We start from the raw sequence: 14,439 nt of genomic DNA on the forward strand, positions 1-14,439 counted from the left end.
ACTGCTGCTAGAACGCTGGTCCCTCCTCTGCTCCGCCGAGACCTGCAGGTTCCCCGGGTGCCCGGCCCCAAGTAGTCACACCAGCCTCCGCGGTCCCACTGGGGTTGGCTCTAGACCCGTGGCTTCCTACCTACTCTAGGAAACACACACAGAATCGGGAGTCACCATCTGCTTTCTAGACACGCCAACATGTAGTGTCTCCCGTTCAGTCAGCTATTTCCTCGTTCCCGAGTAGGAGGCTGGCAGGTGTGGGGTGGAGAGGGTAAGCTGGGGCCTCTCAGGAGGCTCGAATGGCCACGGGCAGTGAGCAAGGCTGGCCGCGGCCACTTCCTCTCACCCGCAGCTCCACTGCCTCTCTGCTGTGACCAGCCTTTCGGCGTGCCCTGCAGCTGCTGCCCTGCAGAGGCTGCAGGTAAACGTGGGCAGCGTCCGTCTGTGCTGGAGTATGTGCTAACACAGCGAAACCTTGGCGAGAGCACGGCCGGCAGAGGGCAGTGGCTGGGGGCTCGCTGTCCCGTGGTAGCTACAGGGGATTGGTTCTGGGACCCGCCCCCAGATCCCCTGCTGTCCTTTACGTCGAACGTGCATGTAACCTACACATCTGTCCGTATACTTTTAAATCCTCTCTATATTACTTTCGTTGGAGAAGGAAATAGCAGCCCACCCCAGTGTTCTTGCCTGGAGAATCCCAGGGACCGGGGAGCCTGGTGGGCTGCCGTCTATGGGGTCGCACAGAGTTGGGACACGACTGAAGCGACTTAGCAGCAGCAGCATATTACTTTCGAACTCCTGGAACATTTTTTTCCTTTTGTTTTTTTGGCCACAAAGAATGTAGAAACTTAGTTCCCCAACCAGAGACTGAAACCGGGCGCCCTGCGCTGGAAGCTCGGAGTCTCAACCACTGGACAGCCAGGGGCGGCCCTTGAGTATTTCTGATTTGTGGTTGGCTGAATCCACCAGTGTGGAACCCGTGGGTACAAAAGGCTAAATGTTACTCAGTTTTGTAAGCTGTGGTCTCATTTGGCCAATGAGATACAAATGATCCTGTTAGGATTCAAATGACGTCTATTGAACATAGGAACTTACTACAACATTGGGACTATAAAAACAATTGTAACAAATGTCCTGTTGACGTTAGCAGTCAGCAAAGCACACGTGCTGTGGGAACAGTCGGGCACGTGGGGCTCTACGCTGCTGGCAGCCTGGCAACACGCCCGTGTGCGAACTATCAGTAGCTCAGGTGGGAACCCGCCGCGAGTGACCACCGCATATCTTACCGGGGCTAAAGAGAACTATAGCTTTAAGGTATGCATACTCATAGCCGTCTATATCCAGTCTCGCCATACTGTTACAGAACTCCTGGAGCTTCCAGATGTGCTCCATGACTTGCTTTATCCGGTCTCCAGAAAGTTTATCTAGAAATCAACACAGACATCCTCTGAGAAAGGCTGGTGAGAACAGTAAAGGAGCTAGGTTCTTGGAGGGACACAGATTGGAATAAAGGAGAGAATTTCACTTTTAAATGAAAAATCAGTTACCTCAAGAGCCCCATTTTCCAGCTGTAGGGGAGGTGGCTGTAGGCACCCACACTCTGCTCCGCTGTGTCCCCACCACCCCGCCCCCGGACAGCGACTCTCCCTGGGCAGCCCTGTGGCCCGCACCTGCTGAGGCCCACATGCCAGATCCCATCAAGATCAGTTCTTTCTAAGTCTCAGCAGGCACTGAATAAACATGTGCCGACCTGAACACCTTGGCATTTTTTAGTTGCTACAACAGTTTCGTTTACTGTCTGGTTTAGTCTTCATGACAGTGTCTTGCTGAAGGTAGTGTTATGTTCAGTTAGAAATAAAACTAAAGCTCATTTGTGAACAAATCTAAAACTCTATAAAATGCAACAGGTTATAAAAGTTACCTCTATGTAACTTCTGAAGAAGTAACTAGGAACACGAAGGTGTGACTAGGCGCCTCCAGCACCAGGACGCCCAGCGAGGAGGGTGGCCGGCTCCAGCTCGGCGGCAGGTGTGACGCGCAGGGTCAGCCTAGACCCTGGGCAGCGCGGGCACCCGACAGTCTTCAGGGTGCCGCGGGCACACAGCATGCAGGGACCACACAGGCTGCTTCCGAGCCCTGACGCGGCCCCGACCTCACGGTGCGCCCCGCGCCCACCCACGCCCTGCATGGGTGCCGCGGACCCGGGCCTGTGCCCCAGGGCCCAGCCGTCCCTGGGACCTGGTCTCCCACATGCAACCCCGAGGAACAGTTTCTAATCCACAGGGTCCTGAGAGTTTGTGAGCTGCATCAAAGGGTAACCTGTCCATGAACATCAAGACAGAGATGGTGACTACTCTGAAAACAGCACAGAATGTCTGCATCAGAACTCAGCACCTTTTCCCTTTCATCTTTGTTACAGGAAAAGCAGCAGCCGGGTAGGAATTTAAACACTAAAACCGGTGGTGACGTGAACGCCCCTCAGCCCAGGGTGGCGCTGGGATAGGCTGGCCCTACCTTCCTGGATGCTGTTCTGCAGGTGGTTGACGATGGCAGCCAGGATGGTGGAGAGGCTCATGACCTGGGCGCACTGGGCCAGGCCGAGGGTGAAGAGCTCGTTCCAGCAGGCCCGCACCAGGCTGGTGTTGCAGTCCTGCCTGGGGACACAGAGGCGGGCTGGGTGTGGGGCCACTGCCCCTGCCCCAAGCCCTGCACACCCCACCCAAGTCCCGTCGGCGTGCGTGTGCCAGAGGCCTCTGGAGGGCTCAGGCCTGCTCTCCACGAACGCCGCGTCCACACAATGCCTCGCCTGAAGTCCCTCTGAGGACAGACGACTCTCTCAGCAGCCCTGGGTGGGGCTGGCCCCAGAGGCTGCAGCGACCAAGGGGAGCTCCCAAGCCTAGAGACGTGTCGCTGCCCAGGGAGGGGTGGGTCTCCACTCAGGACAGCGCGAGTAAGGCCCCCTGAGACCCTGCCTCAAGACTCGGGGACAAGTGCCTTCCGTCCACTCCGTCCCTGCTCCAGCAGCACGCCCGAGGCGCGTGGAGGAGGCGCAGTAAAGGTTGGGGGATGACACAGCCCTGGCAGCCAAGGTGGTCTCTCGCCACCAGTCTGCTGACTGTATTCATTCACAGAGGAACACACTGGAAGGGCCCTCAGACCCCTTCCGGGCCGTTTCTGGAGCCGGGGAGGTCCTGCCAGGGACACAGAGAGGAAGAGCCACTCACCCGAGGGCCTGGAAGGCGGGGATGGACCTGGCCCAGTGCATGGAGAGGAAGAGCAGGCGTGAGGCCGACTCGCAGATGTAGTGCACGTTGAGGTACTCGGGCATCGGGCTGGGCATCGTGAGCTGCAGGAGAAAGCACACGGCCCGGGGCCTGTCAGCACTCAGCCCTGTACAGACCCTCTCGGGAGGCGGGCCCACCCAGTGAGCTGGGGTCTGACGGGCCTGGAGAGCGGGGGGACAGGGCCCAGCTCATCCACAAGGACACGCTCCCTGACGCTGCCTCCCGGCACTGGTTCTCAGCAGTTCCACTCTGAGCTGCAGGTTCAAGTCTAAGTCCAGAGGGAACGGGCGGGCAGGGCCTGGCAGGGGTGTCAGGGAACATCGAGGCAGAGCAGAGCACAACCCAGGGGGCCGGGCTGGGCCCCAGGAGCCCCTCTGTCCCAGAAGGGCTTGAATGCCTCTGCAGCTGGAGTCCCCCCAGGGACCCTTGCCCTTCGATCCCTGGGCAACGGCGGGCAAGGACTCACGAGTTCATTCTAGCGAAGAATACTGGAGAACTGAAGACTCACTCTGCAGACCTCGAGACTAGGGGCTCAGGGAGCCTGGGAGTATCCTCAAGAGAGACGTGAGGCTCGGGAGGTGAGTGCAGAGGGGGGCCCTGGGGACCTGACCAGCCTCCAAGCGTATGTGAGAGCTACTTTCGGTGGCCCCAGCGGGCAGGAGGGCAGGCCCAAGAGCTGGGAACAATGCCTGTGGGAGTCAAGGGCCTGCCTAAGCTGATGCTGGAGCCAGGCTGTCCTGGAAGGGTGGACGGCAGGGCAGCCTGCCTTGGCCTGTCCTGGCAGCGACAGAAGGCCACACCAGCCTCAGGGTCAGCGGCAGAGCCAGATGGCCAGGCGAGCAAAGATGGGCGAGAAGGCTGCCACCACCTGGACGGGCTCACTTCCAGATCTGGTTTTTAACCGCGGCAGGCAGGCGGAAGCCCTCACCTTAAATGTGACGTGAGTGTCTGAGAGGAGGGGGCCCTCGACCTCAATGATGGGCGTGGACTGGTCTCTGCTGATGACATGGATGCCCCCGCCGCCGCTGCCATCGATCCCGTCCGCCAGGCTCGGAGGCGAGGCGCTGTCTGTGGTGTTAAGTGCCTTTGCTAAGGTATCAAATGCCCTGCGAGCAGAAAGGGAGCAAGCACGTGCTGTAAGTCCACTTCCAGGAGCAGCGCTCTAGCTGAGACATCCTTTAGGAAAACAGCCCAGCAGGAAGAGATAGTTACCTCTGCCTGAGAGGAGCAGCAGCGGCCGCCATGCGTGTCTCCCCAGGGTCTCAGACACTAAGCTAGATGTTATTTGTTCTCACACATAATTTTTGTTTTTCAGAACTACTCTCCAAGGTATAATTCCCTCCATCTCAGAAATGTGAAAGCTAACTTTGCCAAGACTACCAGGAGTTAAGTGGTAGAACTGGAATTTGGCCTAGCTCACATTCCGCCCTCTTTCCACCGGATCCAGACTGGCATCTTCTACCAGACCACAAGGGAACCTGAGGACCGCTGCCCGAGTGGCCCCCGCATGGCCTGGCCTGACGGGCAGGAGTGGCAGGTCCAGCAGAAAAGGCGTAAACGCACCTGCCGGCTGTGGGGAGTGCACCCTGGCAGGGGGCACGGGCGTCCAGCCGCCTGGTGCCATCTCACCGCCGGCTGTGGGGAGTGCACCCTGGCAGGGGGCACAGGCGTCCAGCCGCCTGGTGCCATCTCACCACAGTATCTGTCCACCCTGAGGGCTCTGTCTCAGCTCTGGATCACCGCTTGAGAAAATCAGGCTAAAGCACAAGCGAGAAAGGCACTGCGCTACTGACGTTTAGGTCCAGTAAACAGTGGCAGGCATGCTTGGACTCGTGAGCTTCCCCTGAATTACTCAGTCTCCTTTATCATCTGGAATGAAGTTTTCAGACTGTTTTGTATCACGTAACCTGAACAGGTCCACATCCCCATAGTTAAAACGAAGAATCAGACACGCAGGGGCCTGTGACAGTTCTGCAATCCGCCATTAAATACGGGGTAGGCACCCAGTGCTGCCCCGCCCTCGCAAAGCGTAACTGTGTGTTGGGAGGCCTCCGCTCTGGCTCCGTACCGAGTGATCTCACTTGCAGACTGGTCCTCCGGCTGCGTTTCTGCAGTGTCACCATTGTTAAGGGGTCCACTGAGGTTGGCGAGGGAAGTGACTACATTTGCCAGTGTGCCCAGGGCTCCCTGGCTTGTTTCAGCCTGTTAACCAGAAAACAGTGATATTAAAGATGAACATACACACGTGCCTCTCAGGAAAGTGAAGGTATCATTTTGTTTTAAAAGCAGCTTCTACGGAGGTGTGACTACAGTGGGCAGTGAGAGGAAGTGCTCTTGGTAATCAAACACTTCTGCATCTGGACTGTGATGGCAGTTACACAAACCTACACCCAGGTAAACTGACAGACAAGGGACAGACAAGGTGACACTCAGACAAGCTGGTGTCGCCAAAGCTTAAACCTTTGTGCTTCAAAAGGTTATCGGTAAAGTAAAAAGACAACTCTCCTCCCACACACAAAAGACAACCCACAAAACGGGAGGAACTTTTTGCAAATTATACATCTGATGATGGTCTAGTAGCCAGAATAGCTAAAGAACTCTAACAGCTCAATAACAGGAAGACAAATAAGCTAGTTAAAAATGCAAAAAAAAAAAATGCAAATAAAAACCACAGTGAAATGTCACATCACACCCACTAGGATGGTCACAGTCAAAAGGCATATAATGTCGAGTGCTGGCAAGGACGCGGGGGCAGCGGGAGGAACAAAGTGCACAGCTGCTGGAGAACAGCCTGGCAGTTCCTCAAAAATGTAAACGTACAGCTGTCACACGACCACAGCGATTCCGTTCCTACGCACGTATGTAAGAAAAGTTAAAATACACGTGCACAAACACTTGTACACAACGTTCACAGCAGCATTACTCCTAAGAGGCAAAAAGCAGAAACGAAGCGACGTTCATCAGCTGCCGAATGGATCAACCACACGACACGCTATTTATCGGCACTGCGGAGGCCGCGACACGGTGAACCCTGAGAACATTACACCACAAGCGCAGCCAGGCCCAGAGGCACGTGCCCCACGGCTCCCTCTATACGCAAGGCCCAGTACGGACAAGACCACAGGCAGAAGCACACGAGCGGCTGCAGGGCTGAGAGTGGGAGAAGGGGCAGTGACTGCTAGTGGGTTCAGGCTCTCTGTCTGGGGTGACGGAATGCTCTAGAATTAGTAGGAACAGTTGTAACAATTTTGTTAATATACTGAAAACCATGAATTACATGCTCAAAGGGTAAATTTTTCTGGTGTGTGAATTAATATCTCAATTTTTTAAAAAAGAAAGCCAAAAAAAAAAAAAAAGATAAATCAAGGTACATAAATAAAAACGTCTGCTGTATCGTGATTACACACGTGAAAGACCAGAATCAGTGGAAAAGATCATAAACAGAAAAGCGATCAATAAATCACAGAACCACCACGTAACAGAATATGGATCTGATCTCTCTCATGTGAACACAGCATGTGACAGATACGCTGCAGAGTGAAAGAGACCCCACGCCTGGGCCCGTACCGTGAGCTGCCCACGGTCCTGAGCTACTTACTGCTCTGCAGGACGCAGCCCCGTGGAGAGGAGGTGAAGGGAGCATGGGTCTCGGTGGTATTTGAGATACCGTTACTTTTATTCAGAGTAAATGATTTTGAATGTATAATTATTTGATAGGAAAGAGCTTCCCAGTTAGCTCCTGAGAACACCTGCCCTCAGGGGCTCTGCGGTGCCCCTGGGGCGGGCCCTGCGGGGCGGGCGCACTGGGCCGCCTGTCCTCACGGTGCTTCACTCCTGCTGCCCAGCTGACTCCGAGCCGTTAGCGGTTAGAGTGGGCGCTGCACGCTTCATGGACCTGACCTCCTCAAGGTTCCCGTCGCCCCTGCCTGGTGGGCACCTGCTCTGCACCGGCCTCTGTGTGGGTGGCACATGGGACAGGGTGCTGTCCTCGGCCATCGGGAGTTCGGGGCGCTCGGGCCCTATTTCCTGCTCCTGGTGTGCCCGCCCCTCTGCCCAGGCGGTCAGTCATGCCCCACCTGTCTGCCGGGCGAAGGCCACGCGCCTGGGGAGACGGCTCAGCGGCGCCCGAGGCCACGAGGCCGACCGCCCCGCGGGAGACGGTCAGAGCAGGCAGCGGGCCTCAGTGGCCCTCAGTCCTCGTCCCCTTCCCCTAGCCCCAGGAGGACGCCCTGGGACGCACTGCGTGTGCCTGAGCAGACGGGGCCCGGCTGCGGCTCTGAGGGGCAGAGCAAGGCCGGCACTGTCCCCGAGGGGCTCCTTCCAGAGCAGGGCCTCGGGCTCAGTGCAGCTGCCGCCCCGTCACTTGGGCTGTGTCGGGGACCACAGGCCATAGACACAATGGGCTCCCTTGCCAGGATAAAGCCCTCTCCTCAGTCTCCTCCCCAGGAGGCAGCCAGTGTCTATGTCTCAGGGTGACAACCGTCTGGGTCTGCACACTGGGTTCCCCGCAGTTGCCCCGCTCTGTCCCTGTCAGCCCTGGCGGGACTTCTTCCTGTGGTCGCCTACTACAGAGGAACTGGGGGCTGCTGCCAGAGGCCGTCTTAGGAGAGGCAGCGCTTCCCCAGCCGGCCGGCAGTCTGCCCAAGTGCATTACCGGGGGAGAGACCTCAGAAGAAAAGAGACCACAGAACATTCGCCAAGGAGAACGCTAGCTCCTGACGTGCTGTGACCATGAGCAGCCCACAGCACGGCTGTAACCCAGGACACAGAGGTGCGGAGTGCACACCCTCCACCCTGAAGCTGAGAGCATCGTGCGCGTCAGAGTGCCCGTGTGGAGACAGAAACAGGAAGGGCGCGAGTGGGACATCACCTTGCAGTCCGTGGCCAGGAGAACCGTTCCGTCCTCACGGATCAAAGGCTGCTGGATGTTCACAAGCATCCCTGGATCAAGAAGACCTGTTTGTCTAGTTAAGACATAAAGAAACCCAGAGTAGCTTCCAGTGTTTAGTGCAGAGTTCACGCTGCACTGACCCTGTGCATCTGCGGGCCAGGCCGGAGGACGCGCTCGCTCGCTCACTCGGCGCCAGCGAGCCGCCAGCCCTGCTCTGCAAGGAGACGCGCCTGGAGCCGGGCCTGCCTGAGACAGGACGTGGACATGCCTCTCGGCTCTCCCAGCGCTGCCACCTGATCTCGGAGCACCAGCAGGGCATTCCCAACCCTGGGGCGCGCCACAGTACAAAACAGGGCTTCTCGTTTCCCTCTGCTGCTTTAAAGTTAGGTTTGAGAGATCGCACTAAAAACAACGTGTCACTGACCCGTGGTGCTGCCCAGACCACACCTGGGTCTCACGCCTTTTATCTCTACTGCAAGAGCCCCGATCCTGACTCACGGAACAGCCGTTTTCCTGCATGAACGATGCCTGAACTACAGCACGTAATCCGAGCCCCTGAGACAGGAAGCTCTGACCCCATCCTGGACCCCTCCTGAGCCCACCCCCCGAGGGCCCGTCCAGGGCTGTGACTGCAGCGGCTCCAACTCGGTGGCCGAGGCCCGCAGGTGGGGCCATCAGCCCCCCACAAGGAGCACCTGCACCACCCACGTCAGCTCCAGGGCCCCCCAGGCTGTTCACAGGCACTGACCTCGCCCCATCCTTCTCGGCCACGAACGTCGGCGTGGCTATCAGAGGACTCCGCAGGTCCTTCCGGATGTAGATCTTCTCAGTGGACGCAGCACAATTGCTTGGTTTCTCCCGCTGCACGTCAAAGGGTTTCCGTTCACTCTGCACAGCTTAAGTGACAACAGAAACACCTGTGTTGAGAAGAAAGCGCCACACCAACAAAAGCCACTCCCTCTGCGGGAGGTGGGGTTCCCCTGGGCTGAGCCCGCTGCTGTGGGGATGATAAGCTCCGTGGCAGACATGCCTGGCCCAGCTTCCACTGGAGACTCTCGCTGCTCACAGGACTCTCTCCCGGGGGAGAAACAGCCCCTCAGGTGGGCCCAACAGAGCTGCCCACCCCCCTGGGGCGGAGGATGCACCCTAACGCCCGGCTCCAGCCAGGACAGCTTCCGCCACCTGTTGGCGGGGGTCACACCAGCAGCCTCTCCCTTCGGCGTCTGGCAGAGTGCATGCACACGTGCCAGAAACAACGGAATAGAACAGACCTTCACGGGGAAAGAAAAGGGGCGGCAGACGCAGCAAGACAAGGGCGCTACTTCACAGGCAGGGCATGTGCCGTGCCCAGGCCCCCCAGCTCCCGGGGCAGGGCCGGGGCTGCCTTCTCTTGGCTTCACCCCAAAGCCTGTGTCTGCTCCCCACACACGCACGCTGGCTCCCGCATGTCGGGAAAGATTTCACTGTGGAAACTGACCCTGCCCAGCAGCGGCGTCGCCGCACCACCAAGCTGACCCAAAGGGTGAACCGGAATGAAGCCCCAGGGGACACGGTGGTCTTGGCGTACTCGAAGGCCACGCACCGAGACCTCATTCTCCCCTCTTGTTAACGCGTGTGGGTGTGAGCCCTGCTACTCACACTCCATTTTCATGCCCATCTCCAGGCACTTCTTCAGCCGGCAGAACTGGCAGCGGTTCCGGTGGTGTTTGTTGATGATGCAGTCCTGGCTGCTCCGGCAGCTGTAGGTCAGGTTTTTCCTCACGCTCCTTTTGAAGAAACCTTTGCAGCCTTCGCAGCTGACAGCCCCATAGTGGCGGCCTGAGAGAGGAAGGGACATCTGTGGGCCTGCTGTGTGGGCTCCCATGCTGGCAGCCACGGGCCAACTGCGGGCCCCCAGGCCTACACGTCCTCCTCCCACCTTCAGAGGAGCCTGCGAGGCCACGACGGAGGCCGCAAGCTCGGACATGGTACCCGGCACTGGCAGATGGCGTGCCCAAGCTCGGCTCCCGTCAGAGGCCATGGAGAGGGCTGGGTGGGCAGCCTGGCTGGGAACCCTCAGCTCCGCTGTCCTGCTGGGAGCAGCGCGGAGCTGACAGCAGCCTGCGCTTCCTCAGCCCCCAGGGTCTCGGTCCACATTCACTCCCTCTGTGAGTCCCGTCCTGGCTGCAGACGAACCTGGGAGCGGGGGCGGGCGGGGGTGTGACCAGAGGACGCGGTGTGGGGGCTGTGACCGCATGGCCCAGGAAGGCCACCACGCCTGCAGCTCACGGTGGTTCCATCCTTGAGGTACACGTCCCGAGCACAAATCTTTATCCTAGGCTTATTAACTCTGGGGTCTCTGAACTCTAAAGAGTCCCATCGGTTTACCTTTCGTCACAATCCCGGTGGGGACTGACTCGAGCATGCTCTCCTGTAACCCAGGGTCACAACTGCACTGCAGGGTCAGAGTTCACGGGGTCACCATGGAAGCAGCTGCAGCGCAGCCCACTGCCCTGAGCCCCGACGTGTGGGGCCCTTCTCCAGCTGTGCACCTGGGGGCCCCAACTGTGGGGCTCTGAGCACAGTGGTGCTGAAGTGACTCTGCACACATCTTTCTTCTTTCCCTGCAGTGGATTTCCTCGGGCTCTTGAGGCCGTAGAGGGACCTCTCATGTCTAGACAAAGGCACTGCAAGCCTGTGTTGAGCTTTAAGCCCAGAAAGGGGAAGCTGAGCAGATTCTGTGGCCTCTGGTACACTCAAGCTTCATTCATCTGCTCAAATCTTTACAGGTCTCTCCTTGTTGAGCAAGAAGATGGGGATTCAGAGACACAGGGGTCAGACAGGCCTGTCAGGAAGCAACTAGAAAAGAGCACATCCAGTGCCCAGAGGCCTGAACACAAGGGCAACGAGGACAAAGGCTGCGCAGGGGAGGCGCAGAGAAGGGAGAGCGCTGCGGCAGAGCGGGCAGGGCTGGGGCTTCCTTCCTGACCAGGGCTCGTCCTCCTCTTCAGAGGCCTAGCTCACCTTTTTTTTTCCCAAACCGGGACCACCAAGTACCCAAAGCTGCTATGAATGCAGTGACCACAGAGCACAGGTCAGTGTCCCCGGCATCATTACTGTCGACGGCTCCTGCTGGGGCCAGGCCTCTTCTGAGGTCCCTCGTCCCCTCCCGACCGTGGAGGCCCAGGAGTGTGTCCCCAGAGACACAGGGGCTGTGCGTGTTACGCTCCCCGGGCTGGGCCGCCAGCTGGAGCAGCCTTCTCTTTATCCGACAGCACACGCTCAACCACTGAGGTCCCGACTGGGACTCCAGCCACAAGGGCACGTTCCCTCCTGTTTATCACCCTGGGTTATAGGGAGGGCGCGAGAGACGAGCTGCAGTGTGGACCGGGGCGGGACGGGCAGCAGACGTCCTGTGGAAGAGCAAAGCGCTGCGCAAATGCTGACTACGCTCACGACTGATTACGTTTTTTTTTTTGGCCATAAGGGTATGTGGGATCTTAGTTCTCTACCAGAGATCAAACCCAGTGGAAGCATGTTTTTAATCACTGGACCATGAGGGAAGTCTTGATTACCTTCTTACTAGTACAAAAATAATCACAGTCAACCATGATTTACAAATCACAGACAGTTTTCTGACTTTTCCTTTTGATTCCTATAATCTGACAACCTGATCTGCTTATGGACATCATCATCCCAATAAAGAAAAGTACAGTCACATTCTGACCCCCCACCCCGCTGCCCGGACCTGGTCTGTGATGCCGGCCCCTGAGGTGCACCCGCGTGACCACCGCTGCTTACCTGAGGCTTTGTCGCCGCACACCACACAGTACTCCACCACCTGGGGCCGCTGGACGTCGGTCTTCCCCAGCAAACGCTCCACAGAAGCAGAGTCCGTGACGATCTAAGAATAAACAGGAAATAAGATGGTGAAGACACAGAAGAGCTGTACAGAAAAGATTTTCATGACCCAGATAACCACCATGGTGTGATCACTCACCTAGAGCCAGACATCTGGAATGCGAAGTCAAGTGGGCCTTAGGAAGCATCACTACGAACAAAGCTAGTGGTGGTGATGGAATTCCAGTTGAGCTATTTCAAATCCTTTAGATGATGCTGTGAAAGTGCTGCACTCAATATGCCAGCAAATTTGGAAAACTCAGCAGTGGCCACAGGACTGGAAAAGGTCAGTTTGCATTCCAATCCCAAAGAAAGGCAATGCCAAAGAATGCTCAAACTACCGCACAATTGCACTCATCTCACACGCTAGTAAAGTAATGCTCAAAATTCTCCAAGCCAGGCTTCAGTAACATGTGAACCATGAACTTCCAGATGTTCAAGCTGGTTTTAGAAAAGGCAGAGAAACCAGAGATCAAGTTGCCAACATCCGTTGGATCACTAAAAAAGCAAGCGAGTTCCGGAAAAACATCTACTTATGCTGTATTGACTATGCCAAAGCCTTTGACTGTGTGGATCACAACAAACTATGGAAAATTCTTAAAGAAATGCGAATACCAGACCACCGGACCTGCCTCCTGAGAAATCTGTATGTAGGTCAAGAAGCAACAATTTAAACTGGACATGTAACAACAGACTGGTTCCAACTCGGGAAAGGAGTATGTCAAGGCTGTATATTGTCATCCTGCTTACAGAGTACATCATGAGAAATGCTGGGCTGGGTGAAGCACAAGCTGGAATCAAGACTTCTAGAAGAAATATCAATAACCTCAGATATGCACATGACACTACCCTTATGGCAGAAAGTGAAGAGGAACTAAAGAACCTCTTGATGAAGGTGAAAGAGGAGAGTGAAAAAGCTGGCTTAAAGCTCAACATTCAGAAAACTAAGATCATGGCATCTGGTCCCATCACTTTATGGCAAATAGATGGGGAAACAGTGGAAAAAGTTGATAGACTTTCTTTTCTTGAGCTCCAAGATCACTGCAGATGGTGACTGCAGCCATGAAATTAAAAGACGCTTACTCCTTGGAAGGAAAGTTATGACCAGCCTAGACGGCATATTCGGAGAAGGCAATGGCACCCCACTCCAGTACTCTTGCCTGGAAAATCCCACGGACGGAGGAGCCTGGTAGGCGGCAGTCCATGGGGTTGCAGAGAGTCGGACACGACTGAAGTGATTTAGCAGCAGCAGCAGACAGCGTATTAAAAAGTAGAGACATCACATTGCTGACAAAGGTCTACCTAGTCAAAGCTATGGTTTTTCCAGTAGTCATGTATGGATGTGAGAGTTGGACTATAAAGAAAGCTGAGTACCAAAGAACTGAGATGCTTTTGAACTGTGATGTTGGAGAAGACTTGAGAGTCCCTTGGACTGCAAGGAGATCCAACCAGTCAATCCTAAAGAAAATCAGTCTTGAATATTCACTGGAAGGACTGATGCTGAAGCTGAAACTCCAATACTCTGACCACCTGATGTGAAGAACTAACTCACTGGAAAAGACCCTGATGTTGGGAAGGATTGAAGGCAGGAGGAGAAGGGGGCGACAGAGGATGAGATGGTTGGATGGCAGCACTGACTCAATGGACATGAGTCTGAGTAAGCTCTGGGAGTTGGTGATGAACAGGGAGGCCTGGCGTGCTGCAGTCCACGGTGTCGCAGAGTTGGACACGACTGAGCGACTAAACTGAACTGAAGATGATGAAAAACCAGAACAAGAAGCCAAGTCAGGATCAACTGAATTCCTAATCTTGGGTTTCTAAGAACAACTCTGGGCAGAACTGGGGAAACCCCACCTGACAGCCTCCTCTGCCAGCGGGAATGGGGGCCAGGCCTCTGGGCCACACCCTTCGGCAGTGGTGGGGGTCGGGTGGGGCTGCCCAGGGTGTGATGTTACTTCTCAATGACCCACCCTCCAATCTGCTACCACCACCAAGACCCGGGGCAGTGGGGGAGTCCCGTGCAGATGCTCCAACCATGAGGATACTCAAAGTCTCTGGCTGCTTCTCTACACTCGTGAAACAGCTTGGAAGTTCAGACTAGTACATTTAGCAGAAAAATAATTAAGCCTTACTGATTAAACAACTAGCTCTCTCGTGAGGCTCTGGAAGTGGAGGGACTAGGACAGGGAGCCTCTGAAACCTATTTCTCCTGCCTTTGTAGGAGACTTTCTACACGACCCACCGTGCTCTCCATTTACAAGAGTGATGTGACTGAAAAAGGCGCATGAAAAAGTGAACAACAGCTGCTATGAAATAATGTGGGTCACAGCCTAGCCGAGGCCAAGGGGCTTGTGTAACTCAATGAAGCTATGAGCCATGCCACGCAGGTTCACC

The 14,439-nt window shown here is 56.1% G+C and overlaps 1 protein-coding gene across 14 annotated transcripts in view; it reads right to left on the bottom strand.

Annotated features, from left to right (window-relative positions):
• The window catches only part of NR2C2 (nuclear receptor subfamily 2 group C member 2), a 115,032-nt gene that overhangs the window by 7,170 nt on the left and 93,423 nt on the right, over positions 1-14,439 (bottom strand). For 12 of the 14 annotated variants that reach the window (XR_003031713.2, XM_024982465.2, XM_024982470.2 and 9 more), the window contains 9 exons: positions 11,947-12,049; positions 9,805-9,984; positions 8,915-9,062; positions 8,146-8,239; positions 5,344-5,477; positions 4,204-4,381; positions 3,216-3,337; positions 2,506-2,645; positions 1,278-1,415 (listed from right to left, as the gene is read on the bottom strand). Coding sequence is in view for 12 of the 14 variants with exons in the window: in XM_024982465.2 (XP_024838233.1) it covers positions 1,278-1,415; positions 2,506-2,645; positions 3,216-3,337; positions 4,204-4,381; positions 5,344-5,477; positions 8,146-8,239; positions 8,915-9,062; positions 9,805-9,984; positions 11,947-12,049 (1,237 nt within the window). In the remaining 2 variants the exon portion in view is untranslated. The remainder of the gene's footprint in view (positions 1-1,277; positions 1,416-2,505; positions 2,646-3,215; positions 3,338-4,203; positions 4,382-5,343; positions 5,478-8,145; positions 8,240-8,914; positions 9,063-9,804; positions 9,985-11,946; positions 12,050-14,439) is intronic. The other 2 variants (XR_003031714.2, XM_059879507.1) reach the window with 1 other exon arrangement.

The sequence above is a fragment of the Bos taurus genome, chromosome 22 (assembly GCF_002263795.3).
Source record: "Bos taurus isolate L1 Dominette 01449 registration number 42190680 breed Hereford chromosome 22, ARS-UCD2.0, whole genome shotgun sequence".
NCBI lineage: Eukaryota > Metazoa > Chordata > Mammalia > Artiodactyla > Bovidae > Bos > Bos taurus.